General features: G+C 42.8%; 1 protein-coding gene across 16 annotated transcripts in view; it reads left to right on the forward strand.

Annotated features, from left to right (window-relative positions):
• The window catches only part of EML5 (EMAP like 5), a 100,750-nt gene that overhangs the window by 26,623 nt on the left and 53,175 nt on the right, over positions 1 to 20,952 (forward strand). For 14 of the 16 annotated variants that reach the window (XR_014002458.1, XR_014002459.1, XR_014002460.1 and 11 more), the window contains exons 3-12: positions 2,646 to 2,744; positions 4,236 to 4,304; positions 8,912 to 9,097; positions 12,281 to 12,416; positions 14,104 to 14,305; positions 17,813 to 17,950; positions 18,583 to 18,839; positions 19,252 to 19,464; positions 20,196 to 20,363; positions 20,722 to 20,828. Coding sequence is in view for 12 of the 16 variants with exons in the window: in XM_081171910.1 (XP_081028036.1) it covers positions 2,646 to 2,744; positions 4,236 to 4,304; positions 8,912 to 9,097; positions 12,281 to 12,416; positions 14,104 to 14,305; positions 17,813 to 17,950; positions 18,583 to 18,839; positions 19,252 to 19,464; positions 20,196 to 20,363; positions 20,722 to 20,828 (1,575 nt within the window). In the remaining 4 variants the exon portion in view is untranslated. Of the gene's footprint in view, positions 1 to 1,229; positions 1,290 to 2,645; positions 2,745 to 4,235; positions 4,305 to 6,563; positions 6,659 to 8,911; positions 9,098 to 12,280; positions 12,417 to 14,103; positions 14,306 to 17,812; positions 17,951 to 18,582; positions 18,840 to 19,251; positions 19,465 to 20,195; positions 20,364 to 20,721; positions 20,829 to 20,952 lie in introns of those variants that run through there. The other 2 variants (XM_081171919.1, XM_081171920.1) reach the window with 2 other exon arrangements.

Consider the following 20,952-nt stretch of genomic DNA (forward strand, 5'->3'; position numbering starts at 1 on the left):
GTGCAATAAAAAATCAATCTAGCAGCATGTGGCAGGGTAAAAAAGCAAGTTCCATGATAAGAATTCGTAGAAAAGGAATCACAAAATAAATCTCCCTGTATTTTAGTGCCAGGTGTGGGCACACTTGGAATACTGTACATAATTATGGTTTCCACATTTCTAAAAGAATATTGTAGAGTAGAAAATGTGTAGAAAAGGGTACCAAAATGATCTGGCTGCTTGAGAACCTTTCCTTTCATTTGGGGCTTGTTAGAATAGAAAAAGGGTAAATAAGGGGGTGGGATGTGGTTGATGTTTTTGCATGGTGTGCAAAGTTAGAGAAACCTTTCCTCCCTCATAATACTAGGCCTGAAGGCTATCTAGTTAAGCTGATTGGCAGGAGAAGAAGGAATAACAGTGGGAAAGGACTTTTGCCTTAATGTCCACCTCGTGTGCTTTCCAGGTGCAACAAACTGACTACTATGGGATACAGACAGCTGGACTCAATGTTTCATTGAACAGGGTTCTTAAATTTCTAGATGCTTGTGTGTCATTCTCTGAGATCCTCTATGCCAGCCCAGATATTTGGCTATGGGTTAACCTAAACTGCAGAATGGATAGTACAAAATATTTTAAAGTGGTGTCTGATGTCATGCACTGTACATAAAGGGCTTGCTTGCATAGTAAGCTCAGATATTGTCGTCTGTAGAATAACGTAGAGAAATGAAAGGGAGATGCTTGGAAATATATTAAAAGAAATAAGAATTATTGGCACAATTTTGAGTTTGCACATCACTGCTGATAATTTGCATATATGAATAATTGGTTGTCATTGCTTCATGCATTTCCTAACTACTAGGAACATAAATCTTTGATAGAATTTAGGAACAGCACACTGCACAGTACTGGAAGATGCTAATCCCAGTTTAATGCTTTGGAAGGTTGTCAGCTTCTGGACTGGCCTAGAGGATCAATAAGGAAATGGGATTATTTTTTCTTTCCCTTAATTTTTATTCTTTTAGATTCTCTATGCCAGCCTCTGTATAGAATCAATATAACCTTTGTAGAATTAATTTAAATTAATTACATATAAAATATGTGAAGATAATTCAATAAGATGTCATGTTTCACAAGAAATATGGGCTGTTTTCAAAATGTTGTGGAAGCTTACAGAATTGGCAAGCCCTTTGTATACAGGCAATGATATTACCCAAAAGGATTTGTGTACTGTTTCCATCTGCTTGGCAGGGAGGATCTATATACAAACATTTGGACTGGCATAGAAGCTCATGAAGAAATGAAACAATGAGGTAAGGAATTATTTTCATACCCTGAAAAGGTATGCTTTCTTCTACAAACTACTTTGAGTTCAAACTGATTTCATCACCAAATTTAGGCACGAGATTAGAACAAATAAAACGCTAAGAAGCAAGGCAATGTAAAACAGAACCATGCTTGTTCTCAGTTGCCAGCATGGTATCATCTAACTCTGCACTGTAATGCAAGGGTAATAAAATAAATCAAAACTATCAGCAAAAAATTGCATTATGTTTATCTTCAGAGAAAACTTTCCTGGTGGCTCCACAGCCTACATTAGCTCATTTTATGACAATCCTAAAATGGACCTTTTCTGTAATGGCACTGGCATTGAGGAACAGACTTTCCTCTAGAACTGGGCAGACATCTACAGTAGTCTGTTTTCACCACCGATTAAAAACATGCCTACATGTCAAAGCAGCATATTATTATTATTATTATTATTATTATTATTATTATTATTATTATTATTATTATTGCTGCTGCTGCTGCTGCTGCTGCTGCTACATTTGTATACTGCCCTTCATCTGAAGATCACAGGGCAGTTTACAACATAAAAATAAAATAAAAACAAAATACATAACACAGTAAGGAAAAGAAACCCCACACAAACATTTAAAATGCCATAGATTGCTTAATTAGCTGAGGGCTTGGGAAAAGAGGAACATTCTTGACTGATGCCTAAAAATATGTAATGAAGGTGCCAGGTGAGCCTCTCTGACAAACAGCCACTGCAGAAATTCATTTTCTCTCTTTATTACTGAAAATATTTTTTCTGTTCTTTAAAATATGCACTTTCTTTCTGTCAGAGAATACATTTGGGTAGGATCCAAAGAACCCATGCACAAGTGCTTCCATCTAGATTGCCAGCTTCCTGAAAACCATGGTTTGCATCCCAGAAGCCAACCTCAGGAACTTGCAATCCCCTCCTCCTTCCTTTCTTCCTCTCTAGAGCAAATTTACTATCCTGACCCTCATCTGCTTTAACTGTGGTATTGTGTTCATTCCATATTTAGGCTTTCAAACATTTTTCTAATCCTGTTGAACCTGTTACTGGTTCTTTTCTTCTCAACTTCTTGTTTTTCATCAGAGGCTATTAATGAACTCCTTGTTAAGAAGAATGGCAGATGTGGAGAGAAAGCTCTAGCCCAAATACAACAACCCTATGGCCCTTTGGATCCTAGCCTCTGTCTTTAGGAAGTTTGTAGTATCTGGCTGACTTTTTCAAATATGTGTGTCATTAGATTATCATTTGGTTGAATTCTCCCACTCACAAAGTACAGAGCACATTGTTATTTTAAATGTTAATATCTTCTTTTATTCTCTTCTAACATTTTGGAAACGTTCAGCGTTTACTTTCTGTTGGTTTGGATTCAAAAAATACAATCTGTGTGTGGGATTGGAGAAAAGGAAAGATGTTGTCTATGGCTCCTGGTCATACAGACAGGGTAAGTTTAATTTTAAAAATAAGAGTGTGTATCAAATTTTGGGTTGTCAAAACTTTTGCATGTATTTTAGGAATCTGTTTTCTGAGTGTTTCTTTATGTTGGTTAGAACATATTTTGATGACTATACTAGAACACAGAGGGTGGTTTTTTTGTTTTGTTTTTTAAGTGAAATGGCAAATTGAGTTTGCTGCTCAAAACATATTGGTATTCTTGGAATAAAGTAAATAAGTGGTACCTTAATATTTCATCATAGCATTTTTGTAATGTTATATACTTGTACCCCTTGCTTCTTTATTTGTTTATACACACACACACATACACAGACTTGCCTGGTTTGGTATGTCTCAACCCAGTGATCCCATGTGCCGACACAAATCTTATAGGCCTGCTTTGGAAGTACAACCACCAGTTTGCTAAAACATAGATTAGCAATCTGGGAATGGGCACCAGGCCTGCACAGGCACCTCATGCCATAGCTGTCAACTTTCAGATTTGAAAATAAGGGATCAAATAAGGGATGAAAAAATAAGGGATCAGCAGCCTCACCTGTCCCGGGGACAGTCTACGGGATATCTAACAATCCGGGATAGCAGCGGGAAGCAGCGGGAAACGGCGCTGGAATAAGGGAATTTCCCGCAAAAAAAGGCAAGGTTGACAGCTAGGCCCCAATCTCCTTTATTCATGAGCATGACAATCCTGGTTAGCTTAAACTACAGTTCCCTGTTACATCCAAAACAAGGAACTTGGATTTCATGTCGGTTTTCTAACTAGGATCTTAATTGACATTCAGCCTGTGATTATTCATCTCTAGCTTTGCAGATTTAAGAGTATAAGAGATTCATTTGTCAATCACATGAAGGTCTACTCAGTTCAGTGTTCTGTTTCCAATAGTAGTCAGCCAGATGCTTCTCAGCACTCACAATTAAGTTGTGAAGGTGGTTCTAACATCAATTTGTATTAAGAAGTATACAATCCTCAGTACCTGAAATTTCATTTAGTTATAGCTAATACCTGAATTAATCGTCTTAGATATACATTTTATTTTTATTACGACGTTTAAAATACTGGTGGCATGAAGCAAGTTTGCCTATTTACATTACAATTATGTCTCACAGATATGTTAGTCTGTGATGTTAGTTACGCTGAAAGACAGTGACTTGCCCAAGATGACATAGTGAATTTCATGGCAGAGTCCAAATTTAAGCAAGACCATGCCATGGGCACAGAAACCATGGGAGCAACTCGGGAGACAATTATTAAATTATTAAATAAAAGTATACATTAGTATACTTCATATTAATATATTATTAATTACCTTAAGATGATCAGTTACCACTGAAAATAATGTAAAAGCTTTAACATTGCACAGGTCATTGGAAACCTATGGTGAAATTAGATATAATGATCACCTTTCTCTGTTCATTTATATTTTCAGATTAAATAAAATACATTTTCAAAACTTTTGATTATTTTCTTCTCTCCCTCCTGTAGATATTTGATATTTCTTGGGACTTGTACCAACCAAACAAACTTGTCAGCTGTGGTGTAAAACACATTAAGGTAAGACAATATATTTTGTCTGAATGGTATTCAACTGTTTTATTCAGAGTTCACCTGTTAAAAATATTGGACCAAACTTAGTTATATTCCTTAATTTCAGTAGGTCTACTCTGAGTGAAACCTAGTTGACTATTGCCCTATAGCAGGCATAGGCAAACTCGGCCCTCCAGATGTTTTGGGACTACAACTCCCATCATCCCTAGCTAACAGGACCAGTGGTCAGGGATGATGGGAATTGTTTTCCCAAAATATCTGCAGGGCCGAGATTGCCTATGCCTGCCCTATATGTTTTATTAATTTTTCAAACAACTTTGTAAACTGAATAGCAATTTAAGTGAACAGTTATTAGCTCATTAACATGTCAGTCTATGATTATTTTGGGTTTTCCATAAAATTTTGAACTGGAAATTTCTCATCATACCCTGGCATTTGACAAATCACACCAATAAGCTACTGACTAAATGCTGGAAGATCTACATGCATGCCAAGTTTTCAATGCAGAAAAAGTCTCAGTTGATGTAACAAGCCAGAATTGGGGGAAAATACTCAAGGCCACTGCTGTCACCTGGCAGGTCCAGGAGAACTCTCAAACAGTAAATCTGTGGCGACTTCAACCAGAAGAGGTTGAATCCTAATCTAAGATCATCAGAACCCCTAAGCAATATTACCCTCATCTTGTCTGGATTAAGGTTCAAATTTGGTTCATCCTGTCTAAAACTTCTGCCAAGCACTGACTCTGATCTTCCACTGCCTCCCCAGGATTGGTAGATGGAAATGAGAGAGGCCTGGGTGCCATCTGTGCCCTGATACCCTATCAAAAATCTCTGAATGGGAATGGATTTTGTCCATTTTCTGGCATGGTTTGAATTGACAGCAGGGCTCAATGTTTGCAGCAGCCAGCTGATCAATGCTGATAGCAAGCCCCTTTGATTGACAGATGGATGGCCCCTTTCAAAATGGCCCATGGGGTTTGTGGAAGGTAGGGATTCAGGCTCTTGGTTGGAAAAGGTTCCCTACCCCTGTCATGAAACAAATCCACAGGGCAGAGCTGCAGTCTCCCAAAATCACTTTCTGGATCTTCTCCACCCCCAGGTACGACTGGAGCCACATCAGAACTTTTCCTCCAGTCCCATCCTGGCAAAGCAGTCCAGAAAGTTACTTCAGCTGATGTATCAAAATCTTCAGAGAGATCCAGGAGAATGAATAGGGCTGTACTTGCCCTGCCTATCCCTTGACAAAAGTGATTAAGGGTGTTTTATTTCCCAAACCAGATTGAAAACCAAACTGAAACGGATCCATATATTATTGTGGAGATGTAGTTTAAGTTTTCTAGGTGAAAAGGCTTTTATTGAGCTATGGATAACTTGCAGAAATACTATACTTTTGAGAGTCAGTAAAATGCTATGATTTTAGGAAGTTTGTCAAGGGGCCAAAACAGTAGAATATTTCAACTATTTGAGAGAATACTGTCTTGAAATAGTAATATAACTAGAAATGCTAAGGAGAGTTAATCTGATAAGCACTGGTTTGTTTTTAAAAGTGTAAAATTATCACACACAAAAACCACTTATAGTGTATGTTCTTCTGGTACTTACAAATTAGACAAAAATTGGTATGCTAACTAAGTTACCAAGAAACTGGAAATATACATGGAGCTAGAAACAACAATTAGATAACATATATCCTGTCTGGAGATAACATTCTTGAAAATTGAGTACTAAAGACTAATTGAGGTCAGGAAGGATCACTGACTAACTCTGGACTGTAGTCAGCAACAAATGCATTCCCACTTAGCCTAGTTACTTCTGACCATTAACCCTCTTGTGGCTTGTCCTGATAGTAGCAGTCAAGATACAAAATGATAATGAATGGTTAATGCTGCAGATCTAGAGTTAATAAGGATGTATTCCTGCTAAATTCTGCAGCTCAAACTAGTCTGTTTTATAGCAAAGATAAACTGTGGTAACAGTGATAAAGATTTGTCATGGCAAATAGAGTAGCAATGACAGGACATGATACTTCATAGGCTCTCATATTGCAACCTGATGTCTTTGAAGAAAATAAAGTGATTATCTTGTCAGGTCCTAGGCAGTCTTGTCTTTAGGACTCATTGCAGTGATGGATTTCATTCTCCTAGTGGGGGTAATCTGCTAGTCATATGTATCCCATGCTGATTGTCATAAAATGGCCATGTTGCTGGGATAGTACAATAAGTCTTGTTCTGTCCTTTGTATCCAAGTTGCCTCCTTTATGCAATTCAGACAGGCCAAAGCAATGACAGGAGAAGCAATTACATAAATTTCCTGCACCCACTGCTGACTTTCCAAACAGGTTTTAATATGGAATTTTGGGCGGTAAGTTCAGCTTCAAATATCTATCTGTTCCATGAAATCTAATAACAACCGGGCCTTTTTGGTAGCAGTAACATAGAGATGGATTTCCTTCGGGTAGGACTGAATCAGGGTATTTCTGGTTATGCATATTTACTTTTTTTCCTTGAGGCATACCTGAATAGCTTAGGAGAGTCTTTAATAGGTTTTTTTGGGGGGGGGGTTAATGACAGCATAACACAGTAGCAAGGGTTTGAATTAATCCTGGAGAAATTGACCTACAGTTATCTTAATAACAAATTGTATTGTTATACGCCACCCCAATCTCTGCCAAGTGGTTTCCAGTCGCTCACCCAGAGTCATGCTTCCATGGGAATTCAGGTCACAGTGGAGGCTGTGGCTTATTTTACACCTATACACAGTTAAAGCCTTCCATGGGGTGTGTGCAGAACATTATGGCCCAAAATGTCTCTCATTACCCTTCTCATAGCTTCAGCAAGTTTGGGGCCTAAGCAGCAGTCAGTCATAGCTCCTGGTCTCTTGGTGCACCCTCCTCCATCAAGTGCCAATGTGGTTCTACCCTTTATTCCCCCCCCCAAACTCTGCTTCAAGCAACTCCTCCTCACCCTAAGCATAGTTTTTTAGAAGTACATTTTTCCTTGTGCGCCCAGCCTGCCCCCTTCCTATTACCTTGGCAATCCCTGTCCGCCCAGGTTCAAGGATTCCCCTTTGATATGGCCATCAACACTTTTCATTAACTCCTCTATACCAGGTGAGGTCCTGTCATTAGAAAGGAAGTTTAGTTTGTATTTTTCCACTCGCCTGGAATCTTCCCTCCAATATTCCAAATAATGACATTCATCAATTTATTGGGTGTATTGGGGTTCTTTCCCCACCCAAACCTGTAACAGTATTTAGAAAGACTGCCCTTTATGTACTGATCAGAGGTAACAATTTTCCATTTCTAATATAATAAAACGAAGTGTATCCATTTGCCCTATGAAGCTTGCATTTATTATCCCAAACAAGTATGAAGTTTACTGGTTGACCTTGGGCAAGTCAATTCTCAGTTCAGAGCAATAAAAAGGCAGGTTTAAATCAACATTTTCACTGATACTGCTATATACTGCTGACCAGCGAATCATGTTAGTTTACAACTAGAGTTTGTTATTTTCAGGAAATGCGGTTAGTTAGGATTGCAACCTACATCTGGAGTTATATGGTCCCTGATTTGACTGTAAATCACATTGAACTCATCCTCTAGGCTAAGGCAACATGCATCAGATCACACCACAGTAGCCAGCAGTGTGGGGACATTTACCTAAGCTCCCATCACTGCTGCTTCTGCAGCTTACTAGAAGGGAGCGAAGGAGGGGCAAGGCACTGCAGTGTTGACATGGTGCAAATGTACCAGTAGAGCCAGCCCACTCCTGCATCATGCCAGCCTCACCACTACATCACCCCTCTTCTTCCCAGTAAGCTGTAGCAATGCAGATGATGAAAGGTCAGGTAAATGCCCCTGTTCTGCCAATCACTACTGGAATAAAGTTGTAAATCTCTTTTTTGTGCTCCTTATGAAACAAGGGGGGAAATGCTGCATAGCATCAGGGCACACATCGATGTTACTAGACCCACATAGCTACTATCAATAATAGCAGCTCTGCAACTACTTTTTTCAACTTTCCTCATAATGTCTACTATATTGTGACATTATCATGCTTCAATTTGCCTTCCCTCCACAAATAGCTGTCCATTAAGTGGAGTTGGGGAACAGAAGCATGAAGTGCAACGTCTGTTGGAGTAACTGGACATGTGAATGGGTTAATTTCCTTCATGAGTGTAAATCACCCCATGAACAAGCTAATCACAGATGCCAAGCCAGCCGTTATGGTAACAGCCCAGTGCCCTGACTTTATCTGTGATTAATGAATGTCAGCTCAGTAGTTAGTCTGTGAGCAACAAAGATACTTTGTATGTATCTATCATGCCTGTATCTACATCCAGAACTGTTTTACTGAGCCTTATCTTCTGCAACAGTAAACTATTTGTACTTTAAGCTGCTTCTGTGTGGTGACTGGTACTGGGACCAATTTCCACTGCGTGAGTATCTCACCTCAGATTTCCAATAATTAGATTGTCCATCAAGAACCTCAGCAATTTTCAAGTGGTCTGTGGTGTGGAAAATTTAGGAATTGTATATAGTTACATCACAAAACTTTTAGTTGTAATTGTTTAAAATGCTCTGTGTGGTTTACATTAAATCACTTTATCTTGCAGTTCTGGAGTTTATGTGGCAATTCATTGACACCAAAGCGTGGTGTTTTTGGTAAGACTGGTGATCTCCAAACTATATTGTGCCTCGCCTGTGCAAGAGATGAAGTAACGTATTCTGGTGCACTTAATGGAGATATATATGTATGGAAAGGAATCAACCTTATCCGAACCATACAAGGAGCTCATGCTGTAAGTATCATTTTCATATGAAAACTGATTGACCAGTGAAATACCGGTAAATTAAGATTTTGTGTCGTACACAGATTTCTAAATGGATTGCATTTTGGTTAACAAATGCAGGGGACTTTATCAGATGTTGAATGTCACAGTTTAACTTCTGGCAGGCCCTTTCATAAGTTTCTGGCTGAATATACCAGAGAATGCAGAAATGAGGGCAAGTTTGCAGTCTTTCCTCATCTTGCAGATGTTTATGGGTTATTTATCTGGGATGGCTGAAGGCTAAGTGCATTTGTGTTCAGGAAGGAATCTTCAGCTGTATCTGTATGACTTGTGTGCTCCTCCCAGGATGTTATTGCTTCACTCTCGGTAGGGGAAAGGCAAGACAGATGGATTTGTGTGCAAATTGAGGAGCACATCTCCTATTCACAACTCCCAATGAGAGAGTTATTCCATATAATTTTCATCTGAACACCTGTGTGCAATTTATGGAAGCATAGTGTGGTGACATTTCATTGATGGGTTGTATTTTATATCCTGGTTTTCCTTCCAAACGGCAGAGTAGCTTGCATATGGCTGTTATGTAGTATTTCATACAGACACTGCACAGGGCCCTCCTCAGTATTTGAACCTTAGCATATGTCTTTTCTGCAAAAAGGAAAAGGAATGTGTTCCTTTTCATCATTCTTCATTCCACATAACCTGTAAATAGGTTCAGAACAATGGGAAGAGGGACACCACTTCATGAAACCCATTCAAAATTTTACGAGGTGCCAAAAAGTCTTAAAAACATGGGCCAACATTCAATGTTTCACAAGCAAACTTCTCACCACTGCAGCCAGTTTAAAAGTAATGCCATTGCATCATCCTAAAACTACCAACAAAATGAAAGCTGGAATAAGTGGGCTTTAAAAACTTGAATTTATGTCTGTGTTGTATGTGTGTGTACACACACACACACACACGGTCCAAAATCCAAGCAGTTGTGGGAAAGATAACATTGTAAGCATTCACTGCCAAACCTGTGATGGAAATATAAATGTATATATTGAACCACTGTTGTAGCATGCTTTAAACCATCACCTTGCCAACAAAGGTCCGTATAGTAAAAGCTATGGTTTTCCCAGTAGTGATGTATGGAAGTGAGAGCTGGACTATAAAGAAGGCTGATCGCCAAAGAATTGATGCTTTTGAATTATGGTGCTGGATGAGACTCTTGAGAGTCCCATGGACTGCAAGAAGATCAAACCTATCCATTCTTAAGGAAATCAGCCCTGAGTGCTCACTGGAAGGACAGATCCTGAAGCTGAGGCTCCAATACTTTGGCCACCTCATGAGAAGAGAAGACTCCCTGGAAAAGACCCTGATGTTGGGAAAGATGGAGGGCACAAGGAGAAGGGGACTACAGAGGACGAGATGGTTGGATAGTGTTCTCAAAGCTACCAGCATGAGTTTGACCAAACTGCGGGAGGCAGTGGAAGACAGGAGTGCCTGGCGTGCTCTGGTCCATAGGGTCACGAAGAGTTGGACACGACTAAACGACTAAACAACAACAACTCTATACTGCTCTACGGTCTTCAAGGGCAGCTTTGTTTTAGAGCAGTAATGTAACCTGAAATAAATGCAAAAGTCTTGAGTGACCTTCCCAAGCTATAGAATAGTGTATTGTATATCAACATATGATATCTTCTTTTGGATTTAGAATTTTAAAAATGGATCCGTTTCAGGAACTGGATATAAAACAGGAAACAAGTAAACAATAACGATCTTGGTCTTGCATGGTTACACTTGGTAGGACTTTTATATGAGGAATGTATATACTACACCTCCTTAGTTGGTGAATAATTTATTTCAGTATTCTTTAACAGAGGTGAATACTCAAGTTGTGTGGATTGAAGCCAAAGCTGAGGTCAGATAACAGGCACCCTGTATAAAACATCACCATGTTGCTTGGGCAAGTTTTAATTAAATATAAGTGGAAACAATATAGCAAACTTAAATGAGTGCTTTAACCCTCTTGTGAGCCAACACAGAACATCCACTGTTTTGTTGTCTCTCTTTACAAGTGTAAACCAGAATGGAACACATGGACTTCCAATGAAACTGAATGTTGGGAGATTCAGGAAAAATAAATAAAAGTACTTCTTCATGCAGCACATAGTTACACTACGGAACTATCTCCCATAGGAGGCAGTGATGGCTAGCAACCTAGAAGGCTTTAAAAGAGGATTCAATAAATTCATCAAGGAGAGGGCTATCACTGACTACTAGCCATGATTGCTATCCTCTTCCTCCACAGTTGGAGGCAGCAATGCTTCTTAATACCGGTTGCTGAAAAGCAAAGGAGGGGAAAGGGTTGGTTTCTCACAGGCATTTGGTTGGCCACTGTGAGAACGGAATGTTGGACTATGTTCCTAAAGGACAGGGTTCTCTTCTCAATCCAGATAGGAAGATGACATGGGGAAGAGTGCAGACTCCCTGATCTCCCTGTGATGGTGATTATGTTTCTGGACTTGGTTTCAGACTCCTTAAAAGGGACTCTACAGAGAGCCTTTTTTGGCAGCAGCTCTTAAGGGCAGCATTTTCACAGAGCTAGAGTGGTGAGAAAGGCTCAGGCTTGGGTACTCACAGAAGTGTGGACTCATATGCATAACATTTAAACTTCTATTGCTGTATTTTTTCACTGAGTTAGCGTGTAGTTGTGTTAGTGGATCTGTGATTAGCTTCTTTATCCAGTCATGGCGATTAAAGGGAATAAAATTATTTGAGGTGCAGTGCCTTGATATGAATTTAATTTAAAGAAGAAAATAACCTGATCATGAAGGTCATGTATCACAATATTGGATCATTCAGAGACCAGCATTTGGAAGGTGCAGACAACAATTTGTATAATCGTTCAGCTACGTGGTTGCACAGCAATTAAGTGAAACTGTCAGATATATTTTGCAGTTGTGTGGTCTAGTTGCATTCACAAGCAGGCTTTCTTAGAAAAGCAGATCAGAGTTTTATGTAGTTGTTCTTTTCAAATTCTGATTATTATTTTTTAAAGACAAGAGTCTGTTATTTGTATAAACACACAGTGTATTCTAAAGGAAAACACAGGAAAAATATTTTGTCCCATGTGATTGTTTTTAAAAAAATCATCATTAATGCAAGTTGTGTACATCCTTAAATATGCTCTTTACTCCTCTTTAGGCAGGAATTTTCAGCATGAATGCCTGTGAAGAAGGCTTTGCTACTGGTGGCAGGGATGGCTGTGTTCGCCTTTGGGATTTAAATTTTAAACCAATTACTGTGATTGATCTCAGGGAAACAGACCAGGGATATAAAGGTAAAACAAAACAAAACAGTATTTTAATTACATTGCGTGTCGAGGTCCCCAGGTCCACCCCAATAACTCATACATCACACAGAATTTTTTGTTTAAGGTTTTTGGCATAATTTTGGCCACAACTTTATTAAAATACAAATTTGTGAGTGGTTGCTTAGCCATTGGTTGTGACTATCTGCCCCCACCATGGGGGACAGACTGACATTCCGCACAATGCGAAAGTCAGAATGGGGGAATACACTTGGGGGTTATGCGGAGCAGGGAATCTGCCCTCACCCCAAATGCAACCAGGAGCTCATTGCTATGGCCCAAGCCCCCTTGACAGGGTGGACAAGCAATAGTTAGCCCCCAATTCCTTTAACGGAATCCCTTGCAGCAGCAGCATTAGAGCGGCAGGCACAGCCAATCCATGCCCCTCAACCAACCAAACCGCTGCACAGGCGAAAAGAGGAAGCCCTAGCCTCGTGCAAGGAGTTTTAGCATTTCTGGCTGTCAATCAATAAATGGCAACATTAATTTCTTCCCAACAACAAGGGAAGCCCCAATCACATCAGTGGCCAACGATCAGTTAGCCCGCCCCCAACTTTGGAGTGTTCTGGCGGCCCCCACCGCAACACGTGCTCTCCATGAAGGAGAACACGCTTTATCAAAGGAATACCTTTTTCATTGCCCATTGTCCTTCATAGCCCTACTCATAATTGAGGAGTCATAGCCCTACTCCAGAACAGCAACACTGGTGTGGATTTTCTGAGTATTATGGATGTTGTCTGTCATGTGAGCAGGGGCCTATATTAATGGATGTCTGTGTGTGGAGTGCAATGTTAAAACTTCTCTTTGCACAGTAGTGGCACTGTGTGGTGAGAAGACCCATGCATTTAGTGGTCTTGCAGGGTAGGTTTCGGTCAATGTGTTCCCATAGGAATGCTCGCCTAACAAATGATTTCCAGGGAACTCATTGTGTTCAGTAAGCAGGACCTGCATGTACTGATTTTTTGGCTGCTATAAATAGCACGTGTCAGAAAGAGGAAGAGACAGCAAGAAACAGGCGAAGAAAGAGAGAGATTCTTAATTACTGTGCGTGTTTACTTGAAATAAGTTCTACTGAATTCATCTGAGCTTACTCCCATATGACTGTCCATAGGATCCTGAGCTTCTCCCAGCTCATACATGAGCTCCATAAAAGAAAAAGGAGCAGAAGCTTCCACAGCACACTCCCATCAGTCAATATGGTCCTAAATGGTTGTGGTAGAATCGTAAAGAAACTTGCATACTCCAACATGAGCAACCTTGAAGCTTTTTCTGAAATAAACAACAAATGGTTTATTTGTAAGGATTGTGACAACAGCTGAGGATAGGATAGACTGATGAAGGAGGGTTGATGCAGTTATAGTTTCTCCTCCATTCCCTTTTAACAAAGTGCAAGGCGCAGATACAGTTAAATTCAGTTGGACTTAACTTATGAGCAAAGTAGTGCTAGCCAAAACATTACTGCAGGCCTCTAATTTTTATTTATTGTAATGTAAAAACAAAATTTGTCATTTGGGGTAAAAGGGGGGCTTGCCTCAATGTGTACTATGTGATTTAATTAACTTTCTTCCATTTTTTTCAGGAATATTTTATGATTTCACAGTAAATTTTTCTTTGTTAAACATATGTATAATAAAAGCTGTATATTTACTTTCCACAGGTCTGTCTGTGAGAAGTGTTTGTTGGCGAGGAGATCATATACTAGTTGGAACACAAGACAGTGAAATCTTTGAGATTGTGGTGCATGAACGCAATAAGCCTTTTCTTATTATGCAAGGGCACTGTGAAGGGGAGCTTTGGGCCCTGGCAGTTCATCCTACAAAACCTTTGGCTATGACGGGAAGTGATGATCGATCAGTTAGGTTAGTTCCCATGGATTCTCAAAAGACACATGAGCATCTACAGTAAAACATACTTTGAATTTTAAAATGCAAAACCATTTTTTTGCATTTGTGATAAGTTATCATCTGCTGCTTTGGTATGTATTTTATTCATCAAAGTATTTACATGTATTCACAAAACATCAGGACTGTGTGCAGAAAGATAAAAAGCATTTAAAATCAGTACAGAAAAATAAGTAAAATAACTGGCCACTTAAGAAACTTTTAGACAACTGCATAGCCCTGTTATTAAATTATGGAAACAATTGTGCTAAAGCCCCAGGGGTGCCAGTGTGACTTCAGTAATGTTACTGTATTTTAAATCTTAAAATAGCAGTGAGACTGACCTTGGCAATACAGTGGTACCCCGCAAGACGAATGCCTCGCTAAACGAAAAACCCGCAAGACGAAAGGGTTTTCCGATTTTTAGAGGCTTCGCAAGACGAATTTCCCTATGGGCTTGCTTCGCAAGACGAAAGCCCATAGGGAAATCTCCTGGGACAGCGGGAAAGCGCAGCGCACCTTCTCCTCTGTTCCCAGACCTGTCCTGAAGGCTTGTGGTGGGAGGTCTGGGAACAGAGGAGAAGGCGCGCAGCGCTTCTCCTCTGTTCCCGGGGCTTGCGGTGGGAGGAGGGTTTTTCCTCCCCACCGCCAACATTCAGAACAGCATTCTGAATGTTGGCGGTGGGGAGGAAAGCCCTCCTCCCACCGCAAGCCTTCAGGACAGGTCCGGGAACAGAGGGGAAGGCGCGCAGCGCTTCTCCTCTGTTCCCGGACCTGTTTTGAAGATTTGCGGTGGGAGGAAGGTTTTCCTCCCCACCGCCAACATTCAGAAGGCTGTTCTGAAGGCTGGCGGTGGGAAGAAAAGCCCTTCTCCCCCGCCAGCCTTCAGAAGAGTTCCCGGAGGGCTGCCTAGGCTGCGGATAGCAGCATGCTGCCCCGCGCAAGGGGCGCTCTTAAGTAGAGCGCCCCTCGCGTGGGGCAGACATTCGCAGCTTGGGGAGCCCTGCAGGACTTCCCCGCAGGGCTCTCCAAGCTGCGGATAGCAGCCTGCTGCCCCGCACGAGGGGCGCTCTTTAGCAGAGCGCCCTTTCCGCGGGGCAGACACCTGCAGCTTGGGGAGCCCTGCAGGACTTCCCTGCAGGGCTCTCCAAGCTGCGGATAGCAGCCTGCTGCCCCGCACGAGGGGCACTCTTTAGCAGAGCGCCCCTCGCGCGGGGCAGACATTCACAGCTTGGGGAGCCCTGCAGGACTTCCCCGCAGGGCTCTCCAAGCTGCGGATAGCAGCCTGCTGCCTCGCACGAGGGGCGCTCTTTAGCAGAGCGCCCCTCGCGCGGGCAGACATTCGCAGCTTGGGGTGCCCTGCAGGACTTCCCCGCAGGGCTCTCCAAGCTGCGGATAGCAGCCTGCTGCCCCGCACGAGGGGCGCTCTTTAGCAGAGCACCCTTCGCGCGGGGCAGACACCTGCAGCTTGGGGAGCCCTGCAGGACTTCCCTGCAGGGCTCTCCAAGCTGCGGATAGCAGCCTGCTGCCCCGCACGAGGGGCGCTCTTTAGCAGAGCGCCCCTCGCACGGGGCAGACATTCACAGCTTGGGGAGCCCTGCAGGACTTCCCCGCAGGGCTCTCCAAGCGGCGGATAGCAGCCTGCTGCCCCTCGCGTGGGGCAGACATTCACAGCTTGGGGAGCCCTGCAGGACTTCCCCGCAGGGCTCTGCAAGCTGCGGATAGCAGCCTGCTGCCCCTTGCGTGGGGCAGACACCTGCAGCTTGGGGAGCCCTGCAGGACTTCCCCGCAGGGCTCTCCAAGCTGCGGATAGCAGCCTGCTGCCCCGCACGAGGGGCGCTCTTTAGCAGAGCGCCCCTCGCGCGGGGCAGACATTCGCAGCTTGGGGAGCCCTGCAGGAGTTCCCCGCAGGGCTCTCCAAGCTGCGGATAGCAGCCTGCTGCCCCGCACAAGGGGCGCTGTTAAGCAGAGCGCCCTTCGCGCGGGGCAGACATTCGCAGCTTGGGTAGCCCTGCAGGACTTCCCCGCAGGGCTCTCCAAGCTGCAGATAGCAGCCTGCTGCGCCTATCCGCAGCTTGCAGAGCCCTGCGGGGAAGTCCTGCAGGGCTCCCCAAGCTGTGAATGTCTGCCCCGCGCGAGGGGCGCTCTGCTAAAGAGCGCCCCTCGTGCGGGGCAGCAGGCTGCTATCCGCAGCTTGGAGAGCCCTGCGGGGAAGTCCTGCAGGGCTCCCCAAGCTGCAGATGTCTGCCCCGCGCGAGGAGCGCTCTGCTAAAGAGCGCCCCTCGTGCGGGGCAGCAGGCTGCTATCCGCAGCTTGGAGAGCCCTGCGGGGAAGTCCTGCAGGGCTCCCCAAGCTGTGAATGTCTGCCCCGCGCGAGGGGCGCTCTGCTAAAGAGCGCCCCTCGTGCGGGGCAGCAGGCTGCTATCCGCAGCTTGGAGAGCCCTGCGGGGAAGTCCTGCAGGGCTCCCCAAGCTGCAGGTGTCTGCCCCGCGCGAAGGGCGCTCTGCTTAAGAGCGCCCCTCGTGTGGGGCAGCACGCTGCTATCCGCAGCTTGGAGAGCCCTGCGGGGAAGTCCTGCAGGGCTCCCCAAGCTGTGAATGTCTGCCCCGCACGAGGGGCGCTCTGCTAAAGAGCGCCCCTCGTGCGGGGCAGCAGGCTGCTATCCGCAGCTTGGAGAGCCCTGCGGGGAAGTCCTGCAGGGCTCCCCAAGCTGCGAATGTCTGCCCCGCGCGAGGGGCGCTCTGCTAAAGAGTGCCCCTCATGCGGGGCAGCAGGCTGCTATCCGCAGCTTGGAGAGCCCTGCGGGGAAGTCCTGCAGGGCACCCCAAGCTGCAGATGTCTGCCTCGCACCGGGCAGCAGGCTGCTATCCGCAGCCTAGGCAGCCCTCCGGGAACTCTTCTGAAGGCTGGCGGCGGGACAAGGGCTTTTCTTCCCACCGCCAGCCTTCAGAAGGCTGTTCTGAAGGCTGGCGGTGGGGAGAAAAGTCCTTCTTCCCCCGCCAGCCTTCAGAAGAGGTCTGGGGACAGACTGTCCCTGGACCTGGTCTGAAGGCGGTCTCCATAGGAACGCATTAATTGATTTTCAATGCATTCCTATGGGAAACCGTGCTTCGCAAGACGAAAAACTCGCAAGAAGAAAAAACTTGCGGAACGAATTAATTTCGTCTTGCGAGGCACCACTGTATAATAAAACAGTTGACTGTGTGCTAGATGAAAATGGTTCTGCAGCCTGATAAAATAGTTAGATGGCACCTTGCCATACAGCCAACCATATTAGGTTCTGAATGCTCTGTGACACTCAGAAATGTTTTGGACATGTGTGAATTGGATCTGGGCCTCAATCCAGTCTTGGAGTACAGGGTGCTAATGAATATAAGTCATATGCTTTGGGGGGGGGGTATTTTTTAAAAAGATGAGACAACCCACTACATTTTTTTCTGCATGTATGATAATTGTATTTTGTTTACCGTGAATACTTTCTTGCAGAATATGGAGCCTTATAGATCATGCATTGATTGCACGGTGCAATATGGAAGAGCCAATTCGTTGTGCAGCTGTTAGCACTGATGGAATTCATCTTGCACTTGGAATGAAAGATGGTTCCTTCACAGTACTTCGAGTTAGGTAGGTTATGCAGTGGCGTAGCGTGGGTTGTCAGCACCCGGGGCAAGGCAAGTAATTTGCGCCCCCTAACCCGTGGATTTTAGCACTGCGAGTGCGAGCGCCCCCCCCTGATGTTGCGCCCGGTGCGGTCGGCCCCCCCTGCACCCCCCACGCTACGCCATTGAGGTTATGCACTGAACACATTTAAACAAAGATAAACTTTGCCATTAAGTTGCTTTTACAATGAATTGTAAAATTCTGCCACCGGCTAGTATTGCATCAGTGCCAGATAAATTTTCCCATGTGGACTTATTTGCAATGCATTTGTTTGTGAATGCACGTGTGCCCCTGTGGATCATAAGGCTGGCACTTTTGAAGATATCTGATTATTGTGGTGTTGTTCAATAACTTGAAGAAATGTGTGCAAACAATATTTTAATACAAGCCCATAGGCCTTCTGCTGTAATCTGAGTCCTCAGATGGGTAAATGTAAATAGAGGCTTCCTTATTAATGTGTAGATGTCTGTTATATATTGCACTTCTAAGTAGATATTCCATTTGCAAGGCTTTTCTTCACTTGATGGGAGTAAAGCTGGATTTCTTTGTACACAAACAATGACTAAACTATATATTTTTCTTTTTCTGTGTTACAGAGATATGACAGAGGTTGTTCATATTAAAGATAGGAAAGAAGCTATTCATGAATTAAAATACTCACCAGATGGAAATTTCCTTGCAGTTGGCTCTAATGACAGTTCTGTTGATATTTATGGTGTTGTTCAGCGGTACAAAAAGGTTGGAGAGTGTATTGGATCAACAAGTTTCATCACTCATATGGATTGGTCATTGGACAGCAAACACTTGCAGACCAATGATGGCAGTGGAAAAAGGCTTTTTTACAGGATGCCTGGTGAGATAATCTACTACTATTACAATTATTCAAGGAAATAGGTAGTGGGTTCTGTGCTTAGGTTGCCTAATGCTATTATACCATAGCACATTCCTGGTAAAGTAGTTGTAGTGACTGCAGCTAGTCATTTCTCTCCAAACCATTTTAATCAGTGGGCAGAGGAATCTTAGACTGCTTGCAGAAGATAACTGATTTTGACCAGTTCCTTCCTCCTACTGCACTTCCATAAGACATATCCCTCTAGAGAGGCTTTTATGGGGGCAGGGGTAGGAAGGGCTGCAGGGAAGGGAGGGGGAAGAATTGGTTGCACAAGCAGCCTTCTCCTTGTGCAATATTGAATACAATCCAGTTAATATGATAATTGCCCGTATAAATCGAGTGAATGATTAAACAAGTATCTTTCTATATCTAGGTGGAAAAGAAGTGATGAATAAGGATGAGTTAAAAGGTGTCCAGTGGGCTTCATGGACTTCAGTTGCAGGCCTTGAAGTTAATGGAATATGGCCTAAATATTCAGAGATCAATGATATCAATTCTGTAGATGCAAATTTTATGGGCCAAGTTCTAGTTACAGCTGATGACTATGGAATAGTAAAATTGTTTCGGTATCCTTGTTTAAGAAAAGGTAATTATTTAGCGTGTGCTTGGAATGTAAATAACAGAATACCCAGGATGGAAAGATCTCATAAGTTAGAATCTGGCTTTTTAAATCGGGGGAAAAAATAGTGGAATTTTTTTCTTATCCAAATGACTGTTAGCATTTGTGACCCTTGTTTATGTTTCAGATAAGAGATTTTGGGGTCAATGAGATGCTGCACTCAGATAAGCCCCCAAAGTCCAGATGTCACATTCTGTTTTCCACAGAGTAAAAGGGTATGGTGGAAGTGGGTGTGTGTGTGTGTGTTACAGTCAAATATCCTTGACTGGCTGAAAAGGGTTTCATATACAGTACAAAACAGCAATGGTTGATATAGGTAGCTTGTTGCTCTTGTTTAACAAAGTAGCACAGTTGTAACTGACTGGGATGGCATGTCAGATATTCTGCAATATACTCAGTGGGATACTACAAACCTTGAGCAGACTTTTACTTGTGCAATGAGGTTTTCCTACCTCCTCCACCCCAGTACATTTGCCTGGAAAACCTGAAAATTAAGGTGCCCCTCAGGGACAGTATTTGATGGAATGAAACTGCAGAGGAACCATTAGCAGAAATTGGGAGTCACCTCTGGCATAACCAAAAGCATACCGGTATATCTCCTTAGGCAAGGCACAACTGGTTATAAGCCATGGTGTAAAACAGCTCTTTAAATTGATACATAATTTGACACATGATAAAACTGATTTTTTTTTAAATAGGGGCAAAATTTAAGAAATACCTTGGTCATTCAGCACACGTGACAAATGTCCGATGGTCGCATGATTATCAGTGGGTTATTTCTATTGGTGGAGCAGACCATTCTGTTTTCCAGTGGAAATTTGTTCCTGAAAGGAAGCTGAAGGATGCTCTTCACATAGCACCACAAGGTGAGTGATGCATCATTTGATATGAGTTGGAAAATAATTTAAAATATTGTTAGTGATATGCGTTTTGCAGTGATGGTTGGGACTTCTGCTTCTTGATCTGGATGACTGTAAATACTCCAGTGTTTTCTCAGTTTTGGTTTGACTTTCTGTTTTCTGTTGTTTTGGTCCTGGACCATTGAGTACAAGTGGTGGGAAATTACTATTTTTTTATTTAGGCATATATATCACAGTTGTTGTCAGTAACCATGCTTAGGACTGTGCAGTTAACTGAGTAATTTTATTACTTTAACGTTGTATCTGCTGTTTTCAATACCTACTCATTTATTTATTTATTTATTTATCTATCTATCTATCAAAGAAAGCCTTGTTGACTCTAATAGTGAAGAATCGGATTCTGATCAATCTGATGTTCCAGAGCTGGACTCTGAAATTGAACAAGAGACACAAATCACATACCGTCGACAGGTATTATAAACATAAATATGCTAATGCACCCTGCTGCAACAAACCCTGTGTATCACTCACAGACTGTATTAGAACTGATCAGAACAGTCATAATAGCTGATGGCTGGGCCGAATGCCGAAATAA

This window comes from Podarcis bocagei (genome assembly GCF_964188305.1).
Source record: "Podarcis bocagei genome assembly, chromosome: 1".
Taxonomy (NCBI): domain Eukaryota; kingdom Metazoa; phylum Chordata; class Lepidosauria; order Squamata; family Lacertidae; genus Podarcis; species Podarcis bocagei.